This window comes from Octodon degus, unplaced genomic scaffold, assembly GCF_000260255.1.
Source record: "Octodon degus isolate 3935 unplaced genomic scaffold, OctDeg1.0 scaffold00128, whole genome shotgun sequence".
Lineage (NCBI taxonomy): Eukaryota > Metazoa > Chordata > Mammalia > Rodentia > Octodontidae > Octodon > Octodon degus.
The window spans coordinates 3,593,004-3,620,587 of NW_004524704.1; the positions used below are offsets into that span (position 1 = coordinate 3,593,004).

Below are 27,584 nucleotides of genomic sequence, written 5' to 3' on the forward strand. Positions count from 1 at the left end.
AGGGAGGAAGGAAGGAAGGAAGGAAGGAAGGAAGGAAGGAAGGAAGGAAAAATAACAGAAGCACAGTTCACTTTAGAGTGCTATTGTAGATTGTATTGTCCTTTGGTAGATGTTCCATGTTTACTGATAAAACATGTAGAAAATTTTATTTATTTATTTTTTGATATAGAGTCTAGATGTCCTTCTGCTTTTCCTTGAACTCACTGTGTACCCCAAGCTGGCCTGGAATTCACTACGATCCACCTGCCTCAGCCTCCCAAGTGCTTGCATTACAAGCAGTTGACACCATGCCTGATCAGTTCATTCACTTTTAAAAGTAGATATAATGATATAATTGGTTCACCTCAAGTCTTACTGTAGGACATACCCCAGTGCCATGCGAGAAGCAAATGGGGAGTGGAGCCCAGACCGGTGACTGAGGACACTGAAAGTGGTGAGGTGTGTGGTAGCTTTCCTCCAAGTTGCGTGTAAGAATGTAGATCTGGTGAGCCTATGAGTTTCCACAGTGACCTCAGCCCACCAATGCCTTCATTCGTGGTGCTCAACACCACTGGTTATCTGTCAGTTCTCTGTTATGTTTTTTAAAAATCCAAATTAATGGTCTTTCACATTTCAAATCCCTAGTTTTAGACAAAATATTTAAAACTGAGTAAACTCATGAAGTATGTGTGTGTGATGTGTGGCTGGTGCTCTCCAATGTTTTCCCTCTGAGAATTTCTCTAGGAATCTTTTTGGTCAAAGATGGTTGTCAGAATCAGAGACAAGATTTTCTTGTTGAGTTTTAGCCACAGATAAAATTGTTCAGGTCGTGTGGACATCTGTGCTGTGTGCCTCCACAAAGTTGCTCCGCCTCTTTGTTAAGATGTGTACACGAAGATTGTGTTGCTTAGACAACCACAGAAAGCAGCAATCACAGACCGCCAACTGTGAATAGTGACACCTAAGCTGATGACCAGAGCTGAGCCTTTCATTTAAACATGAAACTGCTTCATGATTTCTTTTTCCCACCTTTGTTCTGAAACCCTTATTTAGCATCTTTGTCAGAGAGACTCTTTGGTGCGTATTTATTGGGCTTGCATCAAATCAGACACAGTCCTTTGCTCCACCACCATTTGCATTAGGAATTACTGTTCAACAAAGGAAGACATGCTAGAGAAAGACCTGCTGGCTTAGAATGTCTTCCAGTCTAAGCGGTGTTCCTGCAGCAGACTTTTGCTTTCAAATTCTGTCCTACTTAGGGCCCTCCTTACCTGCCCTGAGAACTGGAGTGGCTTCTCTGGTGCCTCAAGTTAAGCGCCACTCAACCATCTGGCAGCAGATTAACAGTTCTGTAATACAACCTGACCCGGTCCTCCTACAGCTGGTTTCCTGACATTGTACCTGTTACAGAAGTAGAAAGGAATGTGATAATAAGGAAATATCAACAATGACTCTTCCTCAGATGTTCCATCTGAACTGTTGTCTTGAGACAGCAAGAGTTTTGGAATTTAGTATCAGAGGGTTTGAAAGCAAGATATTTGGCAGGGGTCTGACTTAACATATATATTGCGTGGCTAATTGAAAGATTATCATCTGATATACATGAGAAGTGAGTAGGTGGCTACTTGACATTTTATAGAAATTCATGCCTGGCATTTTGATGTGCTGTTGCATCTCTTGAAATTCTTATTGTTAGAAATAAACAACTCTGTGAAGAGAGTATAGAATAATTTAGGACAGTGTGGAATATATTAGTGTGTTACATTCTGGTCTTGGATTTAAAATTAAATATCTCCATAGGAGATTATTGCATTGGAGTGCTTATCTGTTAAGGCAGATTGATTACTTGGTTACCACACTGGAAACAGCTTCTTTGAGGAATTTAAACAACTGGTGGCTCCTTGACATACTGTTGGATGGAATAATATAAAACTGCATATAACTGGAGCACATATTTGCACCAATACTCGTACCAGCCACACTTATGCACACATATACCACATACAGACATATTATATATAACCAATAAAGCAACTCGATTGCAAATAAACTTACTAACATTTGACAGCTGTTATGAAGTTTTACATCAGGTTTTTAAATATTTTTATTAATCTTAATATTTCCCCATGTCTTACAGTGGCTGTCATTATTTTTATGAGAAACTGTTTCACATGGGATGTTGGCCTGGTTCTCCCATTCTCAACTCCATGAAAGAGAGGAAACAGTGGTGTCGTTTTGTTCAGACACCATTAAAATGCCATGCAGAGACACAAATAAATACATTGTTTTAATTCCATAATCATCATCATCATCATCCTCCCATAGTTCTTTCCCCTACTAAACATGGTACTCATGAGAAATTGTTTTTCTTTTGCAATTTATCATCATCATCATCATCATCATTATTTTGTTGCTATTGTTATTTACTGCTGGGATAACGAGTAAGGAAATTTAGCAATATAGCAAACAACTCTAATATCTGCCTCTGATGCTTAAGATCACTTGAGATTTTTTTCTTTGTTTCCCCCACACACACAGCCACTTGTCCCCAATTAATGGTATAGCTAACACTGCGTATTATCTTCTTGAATTTCTTGAATGCCATTTATTCTGGAACTCATAGAGGCTCCTGCATGGACACATACGGACAAGTGAAGCTCAAGAAAACAGAGAATAACTTCATACGTGGACACAGCCACTCCTCCATTCATTCACTCACTGCTTAATGATTGCTTGTTGCCCTACTGTCACGCAGTTTCTGGGCTACCATGTTCTCATGGTTGTGTGAAGCTGACTGAAGAAATACTAGAAGGTAGCCCTTGCTCTTGAGCTATACTTTAGAACTGCTGTGCTGTACCTTGCAAATGCATGCAAATATACTAGGTGATTGCATTGTCCATGGAAGGACAAGCTAGAAGGAGATGTTTGAATTCAAATGCTCTTGTGAAGTTTGAAGAAACCTTTTCAGCAGGCATCTTGAGGGTGAAGTACCTGAGTCACACAGACAGAAATGTGCCTGATGGCTTTCACTGATGCAGAGTGCAATGAAAGACTCAGGCCTTTCATCTGTGAAGCTGGTGTTGTTCGGCTAGCTGGATTTCATCTCTGTGTTTAAAAAATAAATGGGTTGCAGTGGGAGCATTGTGTTCCAAGTGGGGTTTGTGAGACTTATGGGAATTGGAGAAGTTTCCACAGTTTTTTTTTTTTGTTTTGTTTTCTTGACTGTTTGCTTGGCTACATGTGCAGTCACTGAGGCTAGGAATGGTAGCCTTTTATCCTGTAACTGAGAGAATCTATGGAATTTAGAAGGCAGAAGTTATGACTGTATGAGGACTGTTTTCAAAAGAAATTCTGAAGTCATACATTTAGAGCCACCTGAATACTGTGTCTCTTTGCTTTTGGGTGGTAACAAAATTCACTGTTCTGTTTGAAAAGAAAAGATATTTGGGATATTATTGTTTTTTCTTTTCAGTCAAGCTGTTTTGCTTTAAGCACATATATGCTTATTTTATAAAATGAAAAGAAGCAAAATTACTTACAATCCTACTATCCAGAGTTACCTACTCCTTACAGTTTTTCTTTCTTTTAGTCTTATTGCCATATTGGAATTTAATCCTATTCTCTGTGCAAGTTTGCATCCTGTAATCTTCTGGAAACATTGTAGCTTAAAGAGATTAAGCATCATGTACTATGTATAGATTATGAGATTTGTGAAAACAAATCTTGAGAACAGTGCAAAAATGAAAAGGATATCAACTTATGTGCTACCCCAGAAGGCCTCAGGATGCAAAATCTACCTGCAATCTGAGGCAGTCCCTCACATGCCTTGAGCTATGCGCAATCTTTGAATTACTTCAATCAAATCTTTTCATTTTACAAAGAGGAAATGAAGAACCAAAGCATGATACAAGAAAATGTGTTCAGGCCCAGTATTTCCAGGCCTTATTCCAATTTAAAATAAGGTGCCAATGAATATTTATGCTGGAATTTGCTATTGTTTGCTACTCCAAAAGGAAAAGGATACGCTGGTTCTGTATTGTAGCTTCCTCCATGAGAAGGTACATCGCAAAGGGTTGAACTTGGCCATTTATTTGGTCCTATAGCTAAAGAAGAATTCATCAGTGGTTCTGATTCATTGTCCGTGGCCAAGACCCCTCTCCTATAAACTATTCTCAAATTTCCAGCTCATGGGATCTGTGCAGTGAATACCATTTACCTTAATACTCCAATTCTAGGATATTTATTGACCTATGATCCGAATTATCCAATAAGCTACATCACCAAGATTTTAAAAATATGATAGAAAATAACAAAGGGTGTTTTGGGGACCAAACATGACTGTTGCTCTTGTTACTGTTGTTTTTAAAAGGGTCTCTTATTATTGTAAAGAATGTGGCTCATTGCCTTGCACTTCTGAGGCTATAAACACAATCTTGCTTTTAAATAGTTGCCCACATCATAGAAGAGGGAGCTGGTCTACAGTGTGCACTCAGTGATTGAGTGACAAAGACAGGCTGAGAGAGACCCTGGCTTCCAGGCAGCCCCTCCCTCCCTCCCTCCCTCCCTCCCTCCCTCCCTCCTTTGCCCTTTCAGGCCATGCTTACTACAAGAAATGGATCTACCCCATGTGGTCACTGCAGGATTTATCTGGGCACTTGCTGAACCTGCTCACAATTTATTTTTATTTCTTCCGATAGACGTGGATTTGGCACGGGAGAGTGAATTCTTTCTGGAACAGCAGATGTGCCTGGTACACTCGTTTGCTGTAACCATTTGTGCTGTGGTTGAAAAAAAAAAAAATTAAAAGAGTGCAGAATTGTTGAAGGGGGAGGGTTAAAAAACCAGAACCATTTTAGCGATTATGCAAAGTTAGAATATGAGTAATTTTGCTGCAGTTAGTCATTATGTGCTTTCATAGCTTATTTTACAAGGATAAAGGGATGTGTACAGGTTTGGTGAATAGAGCTCTTATTTGTCCCTAATAGTCACTTTTTATGAAAACATTTTCTACCCTTCCTCCTACTCGGTGGCAAAAGTGCTCTCTCCTTAGAAATTATACCCTTCTTTGATTCAGCCCTTTTATCCCTCTACAATAAGTGGACAAACAGCCTCCATTTCTGCAAACAAATATGTTAGGAGAATAACTTTCTTCTCCTCTACAATATCCAATGCAGTTGTCATATATTCAAGTTATAATAATGCAGCGATCATTTTAAAATGAGCATGTTTTCTGCTGTGGAAAAAAAAAAAAAACTGAGCACACATCTAGTGACTCTACTGAGCATAATGTGCTCTAAATGTGGTGTCCTTTCAATATTTCCTATGAAACATTTAGTACTTTTTAGCAGATTGGCCTCATGGAATTCTCCGAGGACTCTGCCATGGCAGCTATTCTATGCTATAGTTCCTTTGTGAATGGGGGTCTCTCTGCACTGAGGCCAATGTAGCCTCGTGTGCCCACTCACTGCTTCCCTTGCTCAATTCCCCCGCTCTTTTGGAAGCCCCAGGGTGAAAGCACCACCGCCCAACTTGCCTGACCGCCTTCTGGGTCATCTGGATATTCGTAGTTTCTCTACGCGGAGGTCCACTGTTGTTGAAAATATAACAGAGTGTGGTGGACTTGTTAGTAAATCTGGCCATTTTAGTACAATAAGTGGAAATGTTCCTATTAATGTCTGGAAAAATGGGTTTTGGTCTTGACCATTTCAAGGCCTCATGCCTGGGCAAATCGTTCTTGAACATTTTTGCTTAGGGTAAAGGTGAAAATTCATTATCTTCTCTTTCAAGTCTGATACCCCATGATTCTGTGAAGACTCTTAAGTTTTGATTATGTACAAATAAATCACTTTATTTCTTCTTTCTTTTAAGGATTTCTTTATGACTGCATCCATCTCAAACAGCTGTTTTCAGACTCTTTTCTCAAAGGTGGTCACATTTTAATTCTATTTTCAACCTCCACAGTTCCACAGTGGAGAACCCCTACAGAACTACAGTCTTCCAGCTGGGAAGAGTTCTGTTCTATTCATTTTCCAGCAAGAAGGTGTACCCATTTTATTCATTCTCTGTCTTTTAATGTCTTCAGAGAACCAGGAATAAACTAGGATGACTGGTTTTATTAGTGTAGTTGGTCATGGCCCAAAGTACTCACCAAGATCATCATAGTTTGCTACCTACAGCTAAGAAACACAAATTCATACAGAGATAGGAAGTTATAAATATTAGATTGAATGGAAAAGCTCCCTAGTATGGGTTAAGAGTTTCAATTTACAATACTATAGTGGAGAGATAGAGCAGAGTTATTCTGTGGCTAATTTACTCAACTACTTCCATTTACTCAACTACTACCATTACTAGTCTGTGTTATGCGGTGTTTTTTCTCTCGTGGGATTAGTCCATATCATATTACAAAAGCAACTTTCATTGACTAAATGAAAAGTTAAGGGAATCTCTTTGCAATGCCTAAAAGTAGTGTTTTGAACTAGAAAGACCCACATGAATTCTGGGGGAAGGAAGTTACATAAAAAGAATCAAAGCAGTCAAGAAACAATGGACAGGGATGATTTGAAGGAGGCTTCCACACATTAAGAGGACATTAGTGGTGACACCGTACTGCAGCTTGCAGAATCAAGGCTGGCTTCCCAGAAACGGTGCTGTTGGATCTGAAATCTGAGTGCTGATTCCTAGCTGGAGTTGGGAGATGGAAATCAGATGAAAATGGTTCAAATCCAGGGTAAGCATAGGAACCCTGTGCTGAATCCCATCTGGAGGAAGGAAGAGACTAGATTGCTAAACAGTGCAGTGTTTCTGTCTAAAGGGATTTGGACTTTATTCTAAAAGCAAAGATGCTTGGAAATGTTTAAGGCAGGAAGAGAAGGATCAGGTTGGCATCTCATAGGTGTCCTGGTGGCCTTGTCAAGAACATGTGTAAGAGCAAAAACAAGAGGACGGTTTGTGGAAAAGAAGAAGTCCTCCAAAACCACACATGCAAATGTGTTTATGTTTGTCTGGGTATTTCTTTCACTGAATTAAGTCGGCAAGGACAGTGAACTCAAGTAGGATACCAACAAGCTAATAGCGAGAACTGGAAACGTCGCAGAGCGTGAGAACACAGACTCAACCGCTCTTGCAATATCACGGAGAGAAACACAGCACGACCATATTTATGCATTCAATCACTTTGCTAAGTCTGAGTTATTTAACAGCCTTAAAATATAACTAGTTTGCATAGTTTTTGTCAGCATACACATGTTCTTTTATATTATTCTTCTCCATGGTATCATTTTCAGTACCTGTCGCCCTCATTTCCAGGGGACTAATATTCCACTAGATCAGTGTATAATGATGTCCTCAACCATCGTGCATTTTTTCTTCACATAAATACTATAATTTGGGAGCATTTTAATAGCTCTTCTTTGCAAGCTTATACACCAAAATAATTATTCCAGCACTGCTACGAGTCATGTAAGAGTGCACCTGTACTGTTCTCTTCGAGGTTTTTTTTTTTTTTATTTCTTGACTAAATGGTTCAGCTCCCAGTATTTTTCACTAAATCCATGGCCTGATTGGAGAAGAATGCTGAGCCCTTAAGGGGAAGATTTAGAAAATACCACTGCTTGCTGTGAGAACAGGGCCTTTTTCAGAACATTCCTAGATTAGAGAACCCTCTGGGATTGGATTACCCTTTGTTCCATGGCCTCTCCAGGGCCAGGAACATGCATGCTGGAGACGACGTGTCCTGGAACTTCTGCATATTTATATGGTGGTGCGCAGAGCTCTTGCATGTCAAAACTGATGGCCCCCCTCAAGGAAAGCTATTTGACAGAGGCGTGAGCACCTCTTAAAATACTGGCTCCCTGGGCTTCAAAATGACCTGCTTAATAAGTTTGTGAGAGCAGGGCCCTGCCTAGATCATTACTTTGTTTAACATTTAGGGAGGAAGAAATAAAGAATTTTGTGGTAGCATCTGAGTGTTCCCACTTGGCTGATTTTTATTTCTGGAAAAAACAACTTGACATGCTGCCGTTAATGTCTTCGGTAGTCCAGCGACCTCCTTGTCTTTACGATACTTCCTACCTGATCAGGAGTGCTGTGAGAATTAATTAAGTGAAAAAAACTTTTAAGATGAAAACTGCTCTGGAGTGCCACACTGGACCATATTGTTCCTGCTATTTCTGCCTCAAGTTATTAAGAATAGCCTGTCACTAGCTGTAGCTTGCTTGCAGAGCACAACGCTGTGAAATGAACAAGAGCGAGTGTACTGCACAGAAGTAAGATATTTATGCCTGCATCTCTCTGACAGGAAATATGTGGCGGGCTCATGAGGGTGTGTGTGTGTGTGCGTGCATGTGTGTGCACGCATGTGTATGAAAGAGGGAGAGGAAGAGAGGGTGTGTGTGGTTTACACGTCCATGGAGAACTGAAAACAGTTTCTGCAGTGTCCCTGTATTGGCACCAAAGTTTTGAACTCAGTGGCACCAATTAAAATTGTGTTTCAGCTTTGAGAGCAATATTTGAGGTTGTTTTACCTCATTACCAGGTTTCCACTGCCATTTCTGAGGTTGTTTTTAAAAACCCAGAAGTCAATAAAGAGCAAAATAAAAGATAGGTTGAAGTGGGGAGGTAGATCGTTCTCAGGTAGGGTCGGTCAGGAGATGCGGTGGGGAGGAGAAAAGGAATCAGGGTGTGCCATGCCCAGGCTCAGCCCCCCACCAGGGCCTGAGTGGACTACACAGTCTACGAAGAAGAAAATACCAAAAGCAAGAAAACAAAAAAATTTTATATTATGTTACTCATTACAAAATTTTAACCTTTCCAAGTTGTTTGAGCCATTTATAATACTTTACTACCTTCCTTCCATATTTACCTGGAGAAACTAGAACACTATGCTGATTTAGTTTGATTTTCTTTAAATAGTGTATATTTCTTATACTTATTTTAAATATATATTTTTTTCATTTATTTATGAGACAGATACATAAGACAAATACTCTATATATAAAGTCATTTATATTCCATACATATAATGTGTGGATATAGACATTTATGTTTCTTCTTAATATATATTTCTTTGATTGAAAAACTATGAAAGAAAGTTTAGAAAATAGGAAGAATACACAGTGCCTACAAATTTCCCTTTTAATGCAAAAAGTGTTATATTTTTGGAATAAGCCATTCTGTTATAAATATATGCATATATTTATGCGAGGTACAGGTAGTATCTTTGTTGATTAACAGGTATGAAACAACTCTTACTATCCTGGCTTTGAAGCATAGAATAGATGATGCGTTTTCATTCTCATTTGATATTATTCTGTTGTGGTGAAACACACACACGGCGTGCCGGCAGCGGGCCCTACCATTTTCAGGGCTGTGTGCATTCACGTTGTCCTGCCGCTGTCATCCCGTTTGTCTGCAGTGCTTTCCTCCCGCACCGCACAACCGTGCCTGGAAGCAGCAGCCTCTGTGTCTCCCCCCAGGCCTGCAGCCACCCTTCTGCTACCTTGACAAACTCAAGTGCCCAAGGCACCTTATGCAATTCAAATCATACAGTTTCTACCCTTGTAACCAGTCTCTTCCACTGAGCATGATGGAGTCACCAAGCTTCATCTTCTTGCAACACGTGTCTGAATATATCCCATCACCTAGGTGCACTGCGGTTTGTTTTTTATCCACCAGGGGACACTTGGATTACTTCTGTCTTTGGTCCTCGGGAGGTAATGCCCCATGTATGTATGAACGTGACTATATGAGTGTTTGTGTCCCTGCCTTTAATTCTTGTAGATATAGACCCACGAAGAGAATTCCTTTGTTTCTTACATGTTTTAAAATATTTTCAAGCAAGCCTGGTGCTGTGGTGGTACATGCCGATACTCCTAGCACTCAGGAGGCAGAGGCGGGTGGGGAGGATCGCCATGAGTTCCAGGTGCCTGGGCTACAGTAGTGAGTCCAAGGCCAGCCTGCAAGACGAAGCAAGACTGTGTTTCAAAAAGCAACAGACTTTTTCCCACTGAATAGATTTAATGCCCTCACAGGGATTCCATTATAGTACTCTGATTCGTTTAAGCAGTTCACGTTATGGCTGTTAAAATTCTTCATAACATTAATTTTCATAAACTATATTCCAGTGAATGTATCTTGCAACTAAGCTCATATGCCATATATGATGATTTCCTCAGCCTAAATTTCTAGAAATGAACTTACTGCTTTAACAGGTGTCTGTACTGTTAGGTTCCTAATACTTATCATCAAAGTAATGCATGGACAGATTGCCCAATAGGATCTCATAAAAGCAAGCATTAACTGATTATCTGCGTCTAAATCAAGCACAGTTTTGGAGACTGTCCTTGGAGTCACGGTCTCTGATTGCTCTCGGCTCCCCGTTCCATGTACATAATGTCAGGATCTTTATTCTGCCATAACCACCATTACCAAAATGTGGTTCTGAACTCTGGGTTTGACAGAACATTTGCTCTTCACATTTATAATTTCTGGATTTTAGTCCCTTGAGTAGGTAGGCCTCCAGTAATTTACAAAATAAGTCTACGCAATTCTGTTGTTGCAGCCGGGTTTGAGGTGTGTTTCTATAAATACATAGAACATTTACAGCTTGTGCCTACATTCTTAGATAGTTTTCCTCTTCATGGGGTCATATATTAAGTGGATAATTTGAGGGCAGGTGGTGAGGCAGAGAGCAGTAGGTGCTAAAGCCTGAATTTTACAAGACAACTAGCAAGGGAATTCAAAGCAGCAAAATTATATCATTTTCCTGTTCAGGACCAGGAGAAAATATTGATGTGATTTTTGTATTGGGCCAAAAGAAAACAGCAAATGAGGCATTGCTCTGTTACTCAAATACCTAAACTCTGAATTTATTTTCATTGTGCAGACCCAAAAACTACATCTGTCTATTCCCTTGTGAAGCTATTATTTACTTTTAATTAGTACATGTCTGAAGTACATAACGTTTACACCCCTTATGTGAACCCGGTGCCTGCAGATAACACATTTTAATCCCTTCTGTCGTCCCCTTCCCTCCCTCCTCTCTCCTGTCTCTTCTCCATCTCTTGAGGCTCTTCCCACTGGAGAAAGGTCTACCTCCCTGCTTCCTGTTGTCTCCCTTCAGCAGCACCCGGTGCGAGTCCCTGTGAGTGGAACCCATGACCGTTCCGCGCACTGTGAGGATCCAGATTGTTCTGTGGAATCACTGACATTTTGGTTGGCAGAGTTTCTGCTTCACAGAGAAACAGTCCTGGCAGTGCAGGAAGCATATGGATTCTGCTCATGCTCCTGCCTCAGCAGTGACACTCGTCTTCTTCTATCTCAGTTACGCAGAAGGGTCATTCTTGGAGGGACAGTAGGCTACTTCCTGAAGGAGCGGAAAGAGAAAAATGGCAGCACTTTTCAGTCTTCTTTCATTGTTCAGAGTAGGAGTCAAGCGAAGTAAGAGCCCAGGATGCTGAGTAGTGGTAAAGCTGGGGTTCTTTCTTCATAGGGCTTTGCGTTCTAGTGTACAGCCCTTCCCTTCTACTGACTTACCTTCATGGGGACGGTTTCTTCCTGCCAGTTTCTGGGAATTCCAGCTAACATGTCCAAGTGCATCTCATGGACTACACAGGGCCTGTTGGAATGGTCTGGCTCGCCAGTGTATGTAAAACTCTAAAATACTGAAAAGAAAACTGAAATCAGCTGAGAAATATTGGGAGGTGGCACAGGACTGCAACTGCACTTGACAGGTGCCAGGTCTCAGTGCCATAGCCTGTGTCGCCTAACTGTATTGTTAGGTTCCTAATATTTATGGACAGATTGCCCAATAGGATCTCATAGAAGCAAGCATTTACTGATTACCTATATCGAAATCGTGCGCATTTTTGGAGGCTGTCCTCGGAGCCATGCTCTTTGATTGCTGTCAGCCCCCAATTCTGCATACATAAGGTCAGGTCCTCCATTCTGCTATCACCACCATTTCCAAGGTGTGGTTTGGCATGAAGTGTCATTTTCTCTCCTTTGCCCCATTTCACCAGATTTATTGGAGGGGAGCTGTTTGTTTGTTTTCTTTATCCAAATCTTTATCATATATTTCTTTTTATAAAGAAAAACTATGTAAAAAATCTATATATAAACTGAAAGTGTCCTTTTCTAAATATGAGATACATCTCTGTCTTTAATTCTGTGGAGTAGACTGGTCTTTAAAACCCTGAACTATGGGGCCAGACCACCTACCCTTGAAGCCTGGTCCTACGTCTAGCTAGCTGCTGATGTTGGGTAGTTACTTAAATTCTTTCCACCTCAGTCTGTTCATCTGGGAAGTGAAGAATATAGTAGTCCCTATCTTGAGAATACTTAAGGTGATTATGCATGAAATCTGTTTGCCACAAAGTATTTCCATAAAGAAACTGCTATGTAAATGTTTATTAATTTTACAAAATTTTAAAGTTATTTATAAAGTAGTTGTTATTTAGTTTGTGTTTCTGGGCACAAGAGTAACCACAAAATGTGAATACCTTAATTGAAAATCACTTCATCAGGTCCTCTTCAAATAACTTGAAATAATTATAAAATATAATTAATTGGAACTGAAATATTCATAGTCCCCTCTTTCTATATATTGCCTATTCCTTGGAAATGTCATACTAGGTAGCTTCAATTGTATTATCCAAACGATTCACTTTCCATTCTGTTTTTTCACTGAATACATTGTCTTTTAACACTTGAAACACTTTGCTTTGCTTTGCTTTTTTCTTTTCTGTATTTGGTACAGGGTCTCACTATGCAGCTCTGATCATAGTGAGCCTCCTGTTTGTAGCCTCCCCAGGGCTGGGGTTACAGGTGAGCACTACCACACTGAGTTTTTGTGGCAGGCTCAGTGCGCTCTGGGGTGGGGCCATCGCTGCATGTGGTGCTGGGGATTGAACCCCAGTCCCTGTGCTAGGAGTGAAGGTCAGGGACATGTGTGAGATTCTTAAAGAGAAGTGGAGGAAAGTGGTGTGATTTGATTTTTCACTGGCAGGTTGATGACTTTTACCCAGTCAAGTAATGTGATTTTTAAATACACTCGCGAGAAATTGCTTCCAGTATTGAAGAAGCATAGGGAACATACAGCGTTTGTTTGGCTACACAGGTTGTTCCTATTTCCTTCGTGGCTGTGCTGCCCCTAAATGAGCCTACGTATTTGTGTCACCTGAACTCCTTCAGAGGCCTATTTGAGTGCACTATCATTCTTGTTAGGAGTCTGACCCTTACAACTGTCTTTTTTATGTATCATTGGTCTCACCTGTTGATTCCTAGGGTTCTTCCAAGTCTAGTTCTATTCCCTCTTCCTTTCTTTTGCTCTTTGCTTCTTTCTTTTGTTGTTTGTTCTACTTTCTTCCCTTTCCTCCTCTTTCTACCTCTTCTTTTTATTGTCCTTCTGTACCACTCCTCCCTTTCTTTATTCTTTTATTCTCCCTCTCCTCTCCTCCCCTCTCCTCTCCTCTCCTCTCCTCTCCCCTCCCCTCCCCTCCCCTCCCCTCCCCTCCCTCCCCCCCCCCCCCCCCCCCCTCTCCTCTCCTCTCCTCTCCTCTCCCCTCTCCTCTCCTCCCCTCCCCTCCCCTCCCCTGTCCTCTGCTCTCCTGCTCTCTCAATGAGCTTATCATTAATAAATAGCATGTTATTACTTTCTTGTTGAGCCATCTTCTCCTTCTCCATGTAGGCAGCCCCAATAGTACCAACATGTAGTTTTTTTTTCATTCACCAATCTATTAATAAAATATTGCACTGAATACATTTCTAAAGTAGTATCCATTTAAGAGCCCAACTTTCTATTACAGAGGACATGGCAAAGTCCAATTGAGCAAAAAAAAAAAAAAAAAAAAAAAAAAAAAAAAAAGAAGGAAAAAGAGGACCAGCTAAATAGCTCAGTGGATTAAAAAGCACTTGCAAGTAGGCTCAGGGGTTGGGGGTTCTATCCCTAGGCTTGCTGTGCCAGCCCCGCCCCCAGAGCGTGCTGAGATGGCAATTGAAACTGGGCGTGATGGTTTGAGCCTGTAATCCCAGCTCTTGGGAGGCTAGGAGTCCGATATAATTGTGAGATCCTGAACACCTAAAATACAAAAAAAAAAAAAAAGAACAGACTTTAAGTTCAGTATGTCGCTGACATACTTTTTGGTTATTTATGTCAGTCATTAAAGATATCAGTAGAGGCAGAACTGAAAGAAAGAGGACATGAAATTGTTTTCTTTCAAAACTCAAGATCAGCAAAGTCCCAGTGTTAATATTCTGCACAGTTTACAAGCCCACCCTCAAGGTAATGACCAGCCTAATGACAGGCACCCCATGGGCTGCAGCTGTAGATTCTGTCCTGGAACAGATATCCAAAGTCACAGAGTTGGAAAAGTGGAGCCAATCAAATGTGCAAGTAAATAGAGAAGAATTTAATAAAGAATCACTCCTCAGAAGGAGCCATTCCACTGATGTGTCTTCACGCTGCCTTCTCACACAGCGGCCTACGCCTGTGTACAGGAGGTTTGAGCACCACTGAAGGGTGTGAGTAGGTGTGTATTCCTTTATCCAAGCGTGACTCCAGCAACCATTGCCTGCTTCTCAGAAATATCACCTTTGTAGAGTTCTTCATGGGGGAAGAGAAGTTTACCCTCAACTACTGTATTATGAATTCTATTGTGTGTATATGTACATATATATAACCTATTATTAAAATATTTCCCCTGCCTTTGGAGTCATGCAATTTTTACTTACTGGAAGGGAAAAAGGGTTAAAAAATATAGGAACATTTTGAATATATTTATTTATCTTCTTCGTGGCTATAGAGAACTATGGTGGCATTCAACTAATCCACATACCTGATAATTGAATTAAAGATTGACACAAAAGTCTTTTCAATTTATTGGGTGATTTGGGATTTCAAAGTGTGGTTTAGTACGAGGAAGTGTTCACGAGGAAGTGAACATGGAACGTCACACTTACCAGGCAGGTGTTGTGCCACTGTGCTAATTCCCGGTCCTCCAGGCATTTTTCTGGACATTCCATTGTATTTTTGTTTTTATAATTCTTCTTCTTCTTCTTCTTCTTCTTCTTCTTCTTCTTCTTCTTCTTCTTCTTCTTCTTCTTCTTCTTCTTCTTCTTCCTCCTTCTTCCTTCTTCCTTCTTTCTTCTGTATTTAGTACTGGCTCTATAGGGTCTCACTACACAGATCAAACCCATAGTGATTCTCCTGTTTTCTGCCTCCCAAGCCCTGGGATTACAGGCGTGCACCACCACACCCAGTCTCAATCACCATCTCAGTCTGCCTAGGGGGCGGGGCTGGCACAGCATGCCAGGGCTGAAACCGAGTCCCTGAGTCTGCCTAAGCAGGCACTTTAATCTACTGAGATATTTGGCTGGCCTTGTTTTTATAGGAATTCTTGAATTTTTATCATTTCATTTCAAAAATCAAGCACATTTTAATATTACACTATAATTACATATATATGAAATTTTCTGAAACAGATTCCTCTAACAGTCTTTTTTGTAGTATTTTTCCACTAGTTATTTTCCTAGTATCTTCTACACATGAGAGCAGGTGAGATTATGGGGGTGGAGGTGGAGGCAACAGAAATGTCCTGGGATGAAGACAACTCCAATCCCATAGAGCTTTATCACACGTGCAAGAACTGATCTCTAATGAGAGCACGGAAGGTATGCGCCTCCCGCACTGCCTCTCTCCAGGATTAGGACCTTGATGTCTATGTTACTCGTGTCAGGATGACAGCATACATTACCATCTTGCTTCTCTTTTAACAAAAGCTGAAGCGTGCATTGCATTATGGTTAATCATTAAGTATTGAGCACAAGGCTGTAGAGCTTATTCACACTCCTTGACCAAAAATTTATGTCCATCGATTAGGAATTCCTCATTTCCTGAGACCATCATAACTCCCTGTTCACTTCTTGATTCTGTTAAAGTGACTGTTTTTGACACTCTCTATAGTGGAATCGTCCAACGTTTGTCTTTCTGCGACTGGGGCACACAGTCATGCCGCTGGCTTCGTATCCATTTCATCTACATGTCGGTCCCCTGGGTGATCCAAATTGCTGGGTATTGTAGAAATTCCTTATGATCGAAGGCGGGATAGTATTCCACTACGTACGTGAAGCATAATTGCTCTTCCCCCTTCATCTATGTGTGCACGTGCCATTTGTTTCTGTATCTTGGTGTTGTGTATAGTGCTGCCATGAACACTGGCATGCTGATGCTTCTGAGAGCTTGATCTTAAGCATTTCGGGTAAACACCCATAAGGGGTACTGCCGGGTGCTTCATGAGTTCTATTTCTATTTCTTTGAGGAGATGCCCTACTTTCTTCTATAATATTTGCACCGCTTTGTACACCACTAATATTTTAGAAAGCCTCCAATTTCCTATTGTCTTTTGTTTTGCTTCGTTTTTGACTACAGGCATCCTGACATCATGGAGTGACATCTCAGTGTGGCTTTGGTCTGTGTCTTTTTGTTCTAAGTAACATGGACCATGTTTCCTATACTTGCTGGCTATGACTGCATCTTCTGTTAGATGAATGTCTGTTCTAAACTTGAACTTATTTTCTTACCAGGTTATGATTTTGGCGAGAGTTTTCTTTTGCTGTTTACTATTGAGTTCTAAGTGTCCCTGGTCAATTTTGAAGATTAACCCTTTAATGGGTATACGTGATCTTTAATAATTACATTTCTTTTCTCATTTGTCTTTATACTGCATTGTTTCTTTCCGTTGCTATCCCAAGCTTTTTAGTTTGACACAGGCCCACTTGTTTATTTTTTTCTTTATTGGTGTCATATGAAGGAAATTCTTGCCAAAACCAAAGAAGCTTTATCACTGAGTTTTCTCCTAAATATTTTGGTTCTAGTTCTCAAGTCTTTCAAATCTTTAAGGCTTTCATACAGATTTAGTTGATGGTGTAGGGTGAGGTCCAGTTTCATTCCTTTGCTGTTGACATTCCCTTTTCTCAGGACTGCTCATTGAAGAGAATGTGCTCTTCCAGTGTATAGTCTCACCCTTGGCAAAAGGCAATCAGACTTATGTGTGTGCCTTCACTTCAGGGCTCTTCCTGCTATGCCTTTGACATGTATATCTGTTAATACAAATATATTGTTTTGATTACTATAACTTTGTAATATAGTTTGAAATCAGGAATTGTGATACTTGTACACTTTGTTCTTATGATACAAACACAAGTTTTGTTCTTTCTTGCCAACAGTGCTTTAGCTATTAATGTTCTTTTCTGTTTCTGTGTGAATTTTAGAATTATTTTCCTGTGTCTCTAAAAACTGGTATTGGAATTTTGATTGGCATTGCCCTAATCTGCAGATAATTTGTGTAGTTGAATATTTTTCTCTCAACACTGTCTACCATTCCATGAATATAGGTGTTTTCCCATTGGCAGGAAGAGAGTCATTTTCTTCACTGTTTTGTGGTTATTAGTATGCACATTTGTCCTTGGATTACTTTATGTTTTATCTTAAAATAAGCCTGTGTTTTCTTTTGGATAATATTGGATATGTTTTTTTCTCTATAATTTTCTTTTACAGTTGCTTATTTGTGTGCATAGACTTGCAAATGATCTCTGCATTAGTCTTTGACTTTTAGGGCAGAAGCATGTCTTATTTTTATTTACCATATTAATATATGAATAATAATTAGTTGTTATTAATATCATTTGTTAGTGTATTTTAATTTTGTTTCATTGGTGATAATCATCTTTTCTCTCTTTTTTTCCACTCTAGGGCAGTACTAGTTCCACAGCTTCTCCTCCTGTCGCCACCCCTGTCACAGGACACAAGAGAATGGTCATCCCAAACCAACCCCCTCTGACAGCAACCAAGAAGTCTACAATGAAGCCTCAGGCTTCAGCCCAGGCTGGACCCATCCCTGTGGCTCCCATTGGAACTCTCAAGCCACAGCCACAGCCACAGCCAGTCCCAGCCTCCTACACCACAGCATCCACCCCTTCAAGACCTACCTTCAATGTGCAAGTAAAGTCAGCGCAGCCCAGCCCTCACTACATGGCTGGCCCTTCGTCAGGACAAATGTATGGCCCTGGGCCCCATAGCTATAACACTCAGCCCATCCCTGTCTCTGGTCAGGGTCCACCTCCTTCAGCGCGGGGAAGCACAGATTATGGGTACGTCCCACCACCAGGACTTCAGCCAGAGCCTGCGTATGGGTATACCCCCAACCAAGGACGCTATTATGATCCGTATTATGCAGCAGGGCCAGGGTATGGAGGCAGAAATGACTCTGATCCTGCCTATGGTCAACAAGGGCACCCCAATACCTGGAAGCGAGAACCAGGATATGCTGCTCCTGTGGCTGGGAGCCAGAACCCTACTGGCATGTATCCAGCCGCTGGTCCCAAGAAGACCTACATCACAGATCCTGTTGTTGCAGCTCCTGGTGTACCGTCCCTGCAGCCAAAGGTAAGAAACTCACCAGCATATTAGGGAGGCAGAGGGCTTACCTTGTCTTAGCCTGTCATTCCCAGAAAGGGAAACTGAAGACAAACTGCACATGCTCTCTTCTGCTTTGTTAACAAATACAATTCCAGGGAAAATGAGTGAAGTAGAATAAAATGCAGGTTGTACTTGCAGATTCATCCCTAACGTGGCCTGTATTTATTGTCAAGTGTTAATTCATTGCTTGATAGTGGAAAGTTTTCTTCCAAGAAGCCATGTGAACCCTAGTATGTCCAGAAAGTCTATTCTGGGGAATGGAAGGAATATAATTTATATTCCACCTCGTATGCCCTGTTGATCAGATCCCACCAAAGAGAACCTTCTCATGCATATTACACTGCTTAGATGCTGATAAGTGTGTGGCATCCTATGCATTTGCAGATACAAGTCATCTCCACATGTGTAAGTTTGAGGGATGCATAGTACTGCTCGGGTGAGCTGCTGTTGATCTGTGTCCATTCCAAAGTGGTCAGAAATCAAGCAGAGTTGGTACTGCAGTGCTGGTAGGGTAGAACAAGTGGCCAAGGGTAAAGGACGCAAGAGATGTCCAGAGGTTTGAGGTAGTGCAGCACACTCGGGCTGCTTCCCTTGGGAAAATGTAGATAAAGAGACTGAGTGTTGCTCCCCATTTCTTTATGTTTGCTCCCAATTTCTTTATGATTCCACAAGTAGGCAATTTCTCTTCCCTCTTCAAGCGTATGAAATAGTGTCTGGAACCTCTTAATGAGTGATGGTTTCCCTGTTTTGTTTGGCTCAGTTGTCAGTACTATTGACTACCTTTTAAGTTAACATGCTCAGTTTCTTCAGTTGGCTATGCAAAATATAATACTACACATCCCAATCTTTAAATTTTGTTTAATTTCATTAATATATGTGTGAACTGGAAACACTGTTATGTATGACTATGTCAGGAAAACATTTACATTGACTTGAAACAATTTGGGCATGTTAATCTATACTTTCAACTGTTAATTGTATGATCTATAGATCTATATATACACCCGTCAAGTATTTCTAATGAACAGTTAGCATCCAAATTGAGATGTGTCACAAGATTGGAATATGTTTCTGATTCTGAAGACTTAATACCAGAAAGAATACCTTACTAATAATCTTTTTATGTCTTATATTAAAATACTATTTTGCTGTGCTAAGTTATTGATATATTATCAGAGTTTAAAAAATAATATTATGGATCCTGGTTCACTATAGTTTAGATTTCACATTAACCCTTGAACAGACTCAGAGCTGTCCTCCTGCCACGGCAAGAAAAACCCATGAGAATTACTTGGAAAAGGTGAGACAGAAGAACTGAACCAACTTGCGGCCATTGAATGAAACTGAGTCCTCTTTTTAGTTAGCGCTACCATATATCAGAAACTGGAGAGCCCTTGGTTAGCTTCAAGATAATTTTAAAAGATGGATTAGAGTAGAACATTGCAGGGTGCTTTTTATTCTTTTTCCATATTTTTGACAAGATTCTCAGTTTCAGGAATTACAATCAAACTGTCCTGCAGGGTCTTGAGTGATAGTTTCTGCTTTATTCATGGAGCTCCAAGTGAACCCCAAGTTCCTTAAAGGTCTAGAGCTGCACCCTAGTATTGCTTGTGAAGAGGAAAGGAGCCCAGTGACCTCACTGGTCCCCACTGTGTTACAGTAGGCCCACCATGCTCATTGTCCAGTGTAAAGATTCCGAGTTACAATTCCAAGTGCTTTTTGCAACATGCTCTGTTTCTACAGTGTCCTTATGAAGAGAAACCTTTGATCCGAAGTGGCTTGTGCTTGTCTGATACAATGACGCTACGTGGCCTTTTCCTTTGTGTCCATCATGGAGAAACAGTTTAGAAACAGAAAAATCAGATTGACTCTTTACCTTTGCCTCACTTTTGTACAACTGCCACAAGATTACAGTCAAAGTTTAGGTGGGGGTCATTGCTGTCAGCATTTATGTACTACTAGGAAAGCAGTTTTTGCGTGACTTGAAGTAGGCTTTGCAGAAGGAAGATGAAGGGGAAGATAGGGATGAGCTCTGAGGTCCCTTGTGAGTGCTGTCACCCACCTGTGGAATAGAAATGAGAGCAAACAAAAATGTGTCTATACGGAGGGAGCACTTTGGTGACAAGCACAGAGCCACTCTTGAGGCGCTCCATTGTCCAAGGGTGGCATGGAACACTCTAGACAGTCCCTGTTCTACGTTTGGCACCAACCCATTGGCCCAGGGACAGAATGCCCATTGCAGAGCCTGCATCTGTGATGTTCTATTCAGCTTCATTATTAGCACCCGGCCTGCCCTCACCCACCTGCTCAGGGTGCTGGCGCATGTTTTTATGACCTATTTATCAGAAGTCAACTTCGCTGGGTTCCTATTTGAGTGAAGTGGTTATCCAAAATGATTCATTGTGCTATTCCGGACCTTAGATATCAGTAGATCCCATGCCACTGGAAACGTTTGGCAATGTGTGCTTTCCAACATTGTCATATTCTCACATCATACTCAGTTGTGCATTTTAAGAATGAAAAGCAAATTACACACTTTCTGGCTATGGTGACGAAGGCGAGTGGTTAGAGGTTGATGTTTAACCATCTGTCTGTGCTCCGGGAAAGGGGGAGAGACAAAGCTAGGACGCATCCCAAGTATTGGGGCACTGACGGGTGCGGTAGGCACTTTCATGGCTTGTCATTGAGCGGAGCACTGCCGCACTCACACACACAGCTGCCAGAGGACTCCCTTATCCTTACTGGCTTCATGAGGCTTCACAGCATGCCTGCAAGTTTGAAGAATGAGTTCCTGCCAGTTCCTACCCTGCTTCTTCCCTGACATTCCTCTTTCAGTTTGAGGAAAACCACCACACCTCTGTACGCTGTGCTTTCAAACTCAGTAAAGTGAAACATCGTCTTCACTAATTAATGAATGATTGCAAAGGGCTTGGAAATTTCCAAGGGCTGAAGACTTGCCAGGTGAGGGGCATTCAGCTCTTCCACAGGCTTTCTTTGTTTCTAATTTTATCATGGCCCATGGAAACGTTATCTGTGGGCCATCAAACAGTGCTCTTTCGCCACACTGAGAAGTGATGATACTTGGCAGTAAACTGATTGAAGAAAAAATTTTAAGGAGATGAAAAATTCATCTTGCTTATAGTTCAGGTTAGCTGCTTTGATTTTTTTTTTTTTGATTGTACTATGATAACAAAAGAGCAAGAAGGAATTTATTTGTGTTCCTGTAATGTGCTGAGCTGTGAATTTACATGCTACTGTAGGCTGTAATGTGTTTCCTGTAACATCTGAGTCAAATTTCTTGAAAAAATATTGTTACAGGGAAGTTTTCTAAGGGAGAAATTTTCCCTTCTTATGGGATAGCCCTTTTGAGATACAGTCGAATCTTTGTGTTGGTTTGGAGACCTTAGTGTTAATTCCATGTTCCTTTCCTGTGAAACAGTATGTATATTTTCTGTAGTATTTGGTTAAGGATTCTTAAATGCACCCTGACTGCCATTTCCTTATCATAAAACTGGTTCTAGGCTAGCTAGCCTCAATTTTGTTCCCGTGACAATAATGTACCAGACAGTACAGGCAAGCTCTGGGGTTACACATGCCCCAGAAAAGCCGGAGAATTCACCCCACTCAGCATGGTAGGTGCATCAAATTCTAACAGCATTTTTTGGTAAAATTCCTTGGAAAATCATTAAGAATGATGGGAACCTAAAAATCAACACACTTCTCTCTATAAATGTAACACAAAGTGTTTTTTTATCCAGAGTGAGAGAAGATCATTACTTGCATTGGAATTTGAGGTTGGGTGAGGGGTTATTTTGTGATTCAGAGAACTGCTGAGCTTGTGGCTAATGGGATTCGTCAACTGTAATTTTTGTAAAGATTAAAAAAGTAAGATTAATAAATAGGTGAGAGTATTGATATTGTAGCGTTTTGTACACTGCCCTAAAATCAGTATATTGAAAATTGTTCAACATATATGCTGGGTACATTGCAGAAAATTACTGGCAAATGAAAGAAAACCATCTTTATTATAATCCCTGAACATCTCAGTTCTAGAGTCAAAGCAACAACAACAGAAAGATTTGCTAGGTGGGCACAGAGATGGATGCTGACTTCTGCCGCAGGTCAGTTGGTAATGCCTGCTTATGTGTGAAAAACAAGGAGAGCGATTCCTTGAGTAAGCTGGGGCAGCAGTCTGGTAACCACTCTTTGGACAGAACTTTCTGCTTTTCACATCACTTGTGGATGGCACGTGTAATCATGAATAGTGAGGGCACCTAGAGGTTTTTATCTCTTCCTGAGCAGGGTTCTAAAGCTGAGCAGTGAGTTTGTACCTGAGGCCATAGCTCAAGTTCTTGGAGAGCCACAGCTCCCAGGCAGATCTTCTGAACATTGTCCCTGTTGCTTGGCTGTGACTGTTCACCAGATATTCGCATGATTTAGTGTGTGGCAGGCAGGGGCTCCACGTCAGCTCTGCAGGGTGGATGAGGTCAGCACTTCCAGGGGAAACACCCAATAAACCCCCGGAGTGAGGCTTTCCAGTCCCATCAAGCCACATGTCCTTTTTCCCCAGATCTTTTTGACTTCACTAAGTCTTGGACCAATTTTCTTATCTAATTTGTACTTAATTGCCTTCATTTCTCACTCCACCACTGAAATGGCCTCTTAATGTCTCTTTCTCTTGCTAGCCTCATATCCATTCATCTTACACATACTACCACATCAGTCTTTGTCTGGTACACCTCTACTCTTATCAGTATTTTTCCCCCAGATGTTAACAGCTTTCAAACAGCTGGGTGTGGTAGTGCAGTCCTGTAATCCCAGAAGTTCTTTTTTTTTTTTTTTTAAATTATTTATTTATTTATTTATTTATTTATTGTGTGTGTGTGTGTGTGTGTGTGTGTGTGTGTGTGGCCAGCTCAGCCCACCAGGGGGTGGGGCTGGCTGGCATGTGGTGCTGGGGGATCGAACTGCAGTCCTTGTGCTTTGTCAAGCTTGTTCCAAGTAGGTGCTTTAGACCACTGAGCCATCTCACCAGCCCATCCCAGAAGTTCTAAAGGCTTAAGCAAAGGGAATCACAAGTGCTAGCCAAGCTTGGGTTTGAAAGGACCCAAATGTGAAATAAAAAGGGGGCCAACCTTGGGTTTGGGAGAACCCAATTGCAAAATAAAAAAAGGGATTATGGGTGTAGCTCAGGCCCTTGATTCAATCCCCAGCCCCACATCTCCAGGCTGGCCTGTCGTGTGGTACATTACTGTCCCTGCAGTAGAGCAGAGAATGAAGAGGAAAAAAGGAGGAGAAGGAAGAGGGGAAAGAGGAAAGGCAGAAGAAGGGGAAGAAAGAGAAGAAAGAAAGAAAGAAAGAAAGAAAGAAAGAAAGAAAGAAGAGAGGAGGTGAAGGGGGAGGGGAGAGGGAAAGGAGAGGAGAGAAAAAGGAAGGAAGGAAGGAAGAAAAGAAAAGGAGAGGGAGAGAGAAAAAGAAGGAAGGGAGGGATGAAGAAGGAAGTTTTCTTCACTCAATTATTCAATATGATGAAACTCCCCGGGGCCTTGCTTTTCCCCTCAGAGCCTCCTGGCTTCCAGCGCATGAGCTATATCCCTGTTCGCTCACATCTCTGTGGCGTTGCTCATTGAGATGGTGCTTCTACAGTCTTCCCAGTCTTCTTTCAAACAAAGAAACACTTGCATGTCTTTGTGTGGCCCAGTTAATGTTAGATTCTCTCATGAAGATTTCTCTTCTTCTTAGAATCTAATTGCAAATTATTTCATCCTTTCTTCTGGAAGTTTTCATACTTTTAGTATATTAGAATTATTTATGTACCTGTTTTCAAAAAAAGACTCTGGCTATGTATAAAGAATGTCACTTTTAGAGGACATAGATGTTGTCTTAAAATTTTGCATCCCCAGAGTAACTAGTATTATACATAATACATTCTTTTTTAAATTTTACTTAACATATTTAGGACAGGGTCTACAGGGTCTCACTACACAGATCAGAGGATCCTCTGGTTTTCAGCCTCCCAAGCACTGAGATTATAGGCATGCGCCACCACACCCAGTCTCAATCGCTGTTTTAGAGCGCCCCAGGGGTGAGGCCAGCCTGGCATGCCGGGGATCGAACCCCAGCCATTGCACTCTGCCTAACCAGGTACTTTAGTCTGCTGAGCTATCTGGCAGGCCTAATACATTCTTGTTTAATAAAAATGTGTAATTTTTTCATTCTCCTAAAATAAATAGTAATTCCTGTTGCAGAATTTAGCAATAATTTTTAAGCAGAAACACAAAAGTCAAATTTGTTCCATCAAATGGATTTATTGATTACAATAACACAAGTGTTGTTGTACTGTCAATCCAATATTCAGAGTAGCTGGAAAACATTTTACATCTTTACTAGTTTTCTAAAATTTATTATTGTTGGTATAATATATATTTCATTAAATTTATCGCTGTTTCACATTTTTGGATTCCATGCTCAATGGCATTTTCAAACTTCAATTTGGAATATTGTCAATGCCTAGAAATAGAAATGATTTCAGTTATTAAACCTGTGTTCTGTGACTTTGTTAAACTTATTTTACTTAGCTTCACTAAGACTCCTGAAGCTTTTCTGTCTGATCATTTCATCTACAAATTGTGGATTTGATGTTTTATCTCCTTATGGATAAAAGCCTATACATAAAGTTCCTATGCTTGAAGGACCAGTCCCAACGTTGTAAAAGTTGCATCCTACATATTGGAAGGATCTGAAACATACGCCTCTTTGGCCGCCCTAGTGGAACTGTGGACCATGGAGGCAACTTTTTGAATCTTTCTGCACATTCGAGAAATATGAACCCTGAAGCACTATCCAAACTGAAAAACGTGCGTATTGGGTGTAGACACTTGCATAGAAAACCGAGTCTGATTTCTGTGTCACTCGGCAATTCTCCACATTGCTTCAGAGTAAGTTCAGGCAGGGGAAGTTAGGAGTTCAGTGATCTTTAAGAGTGTACTGGGGACTGTCGCCACATTTAACTTGTCAGCTTGATTCATTCACTTCTCTTCTGTTCTGTAAGGCTTCTTAATAATAGAATATGGCTCCTGGCCTGCTGTCCACAGTTCTTCCTGTGAAGAGACCTCGTCCCAGGTCCTGTGTGATTCTAACACTGTCACAGTCTCTCCCACCTTCCTGATTTTAAATGTTTCTTTGTACACTAAGAAATGTTGATGACTGTTATTCACCCAAACTTGATCATATATATTTTGAGATAGTTAACATATCCCAGATCTCCAGTGTTTTTTTTTTTATTAATTAAATTATTTTAACAGAAGATTCTGGTAATCTGTGATGCTTTTTGGTTTTCAAAAAGAGAAAGCTTTCCTGATTTTCATGTTGTTGTTTTGTTTTATTTTAATTTCCCAGAAAAATAACTACAGCTGGGGCTCCTAGTGATCCTCCTGATTTCCGCCTCCCTGGTGCTGGCAGTACAGGCCTGTGTCACCATACCCAGTCTTGGTCACAACTCACTGTGCTCCAGGGACTGGGCTAGTATGGCATGCAGTACTTGGGATCTAACCCTGTCCCTGTGCTTGCCAAATCAGGTGCCTACTCCACTGAGCTATCTCGCCAGCCCCTTCTTGGCCATCTTTAAAAACTCATATCATACTTCAGAGGAAAAAGTACAGTTGATCTTTTCTGGGGTGCCAGATATTTTACCATTATTGATGTAGAGTCATCAGTAATGAATATGAATGTTTTGGAATATTTTGCATCTAGAGTATTAGGAGGTTGCCAATAGTGAATGTTGGATATACGTTTTCAGAAGTCATTGGGCCAAACTGGCCTAACAGAAATTTCCTTGTTATTTTATTAATATTTTTTCTGAAAGACAGAAAATCCAAAATTTTGAAATATTCTTGGCAAGTAGTGTGGTGTTTGCTCTGTTTCATCCTTGGAATTCAAGGAACATTCTTTCAAAAATGCAATTAGGTTTCCTTCCGAAGATTGCTTACTTAAAATGTTGCATGTTTTAATTGTATAATGTTTTATATAATATGATATTTTTACAGTGTCTTCTATATTTTCAGATACTTTCATATTTGGTGAAAATCCCCTATACTCAGAGGCACCGCTCGTAGTGTCCCCCTGATTCCATACACCAGAGGCTCAGAACTTAGGCTTTCTCTCTAAGGTCAGCCCCGTGTCCTTTCTGCAAGGTGCCTTTCTAAAATGTTACATTTTTAGCCTTACTCATAACTCAAGACTCAGTCAAGATTATATCAAGAGGTAAGGATGTAAAATTATACCCTAAATCTAAATGTAATATAACAGGCCCATCTTTTATTCTTTATAAATATTTGACATATTTATATCTCCCCAATTGTAGAAACTCTCTGATATGAATTTAGGCATTACTGTGAAATGAAAGAATAAGGGAGAAGGATATTCATCAAACTGTTTTGTAGATCTACTCATGACCTACTCCTTATTTGCTGTGGTGTCTACATGCAGAATTCAGCATAGACTTGGACCGTGTGTTAGTCAGTTTTCTGTAATTTTGACAAAGACCTGAGATAGTTGCTTTATAGAGGCCAGGCTTGCTTTGTCTCATAGTTTTAGTGGTTCTGCTTCACGCGGGTTGCCTTGTTGCTTTTGTGCACATGCCCAGCCTGTAAGGACCACGGCACAGAGAAAGCTGGCCAGCTTGTGGCCTAGGTGAGAACAGGAAAGGAGGAGAAGAGCAGCATTCACAGTCCTTCAAGGGAGCCTCTCCAGTAGCCTGAACACCTGCCACAGGCCATGCCTCTCCAAGGCTCCAGAGCCGTGAGCAGCCACAGGCACCAGACTGGGAACCAAGTCATGAGCGTGAACGTTGGCAGGATGGGTCAGACCCAAACTATAGAGCATGGTATTTAGAGATTTCTCCAGAGGAAATGACTCCATAGTTATTTTGTTTGTTTGTTTTGTGATCCTGGAGATCCAAGGTTTTCTCACTGAGGTGTATATGTCCCCATATCTTTTATTATTATTATTATTATTATTTTGTTTGTTTTGTGATCCTGGAGATCCAAGGTTTTCTCACTGAGGTGTATATGTCCCCATATCTTTTACTTTTATTATTATTATTATTAATTTTATTTTGAGATAGCATCTT

General features: G+C 40.7%; 1 protein-coding gene across 8 annotated transcripts in view; it reads left to right on the forward strand.

Annotated features, from left to right (window-relative positions):
- Window positions 1-27,584, forward strand: part of Lpp (LIM domain containing preferred translocation partner in lipoma) — a 658,136-nt gene that overhangs the window by 399,988 nt on the left and 230,564 nt on the right. For all 8 annotated transcript variants that reach the window (XM_023700939.1, XM_023700942.1, XM_023700943.1 and 5 more), the window contains one exon: window positions 17,729-18,421. In XM_023700939.1, coding sequence (XP_023556707.1) covers window positions 17,729-18,421 — 693 coding nt within the window. The remainder of the gene's footprint in view (window positions 1-17,728; window positions 18,422-27,584) is intronic.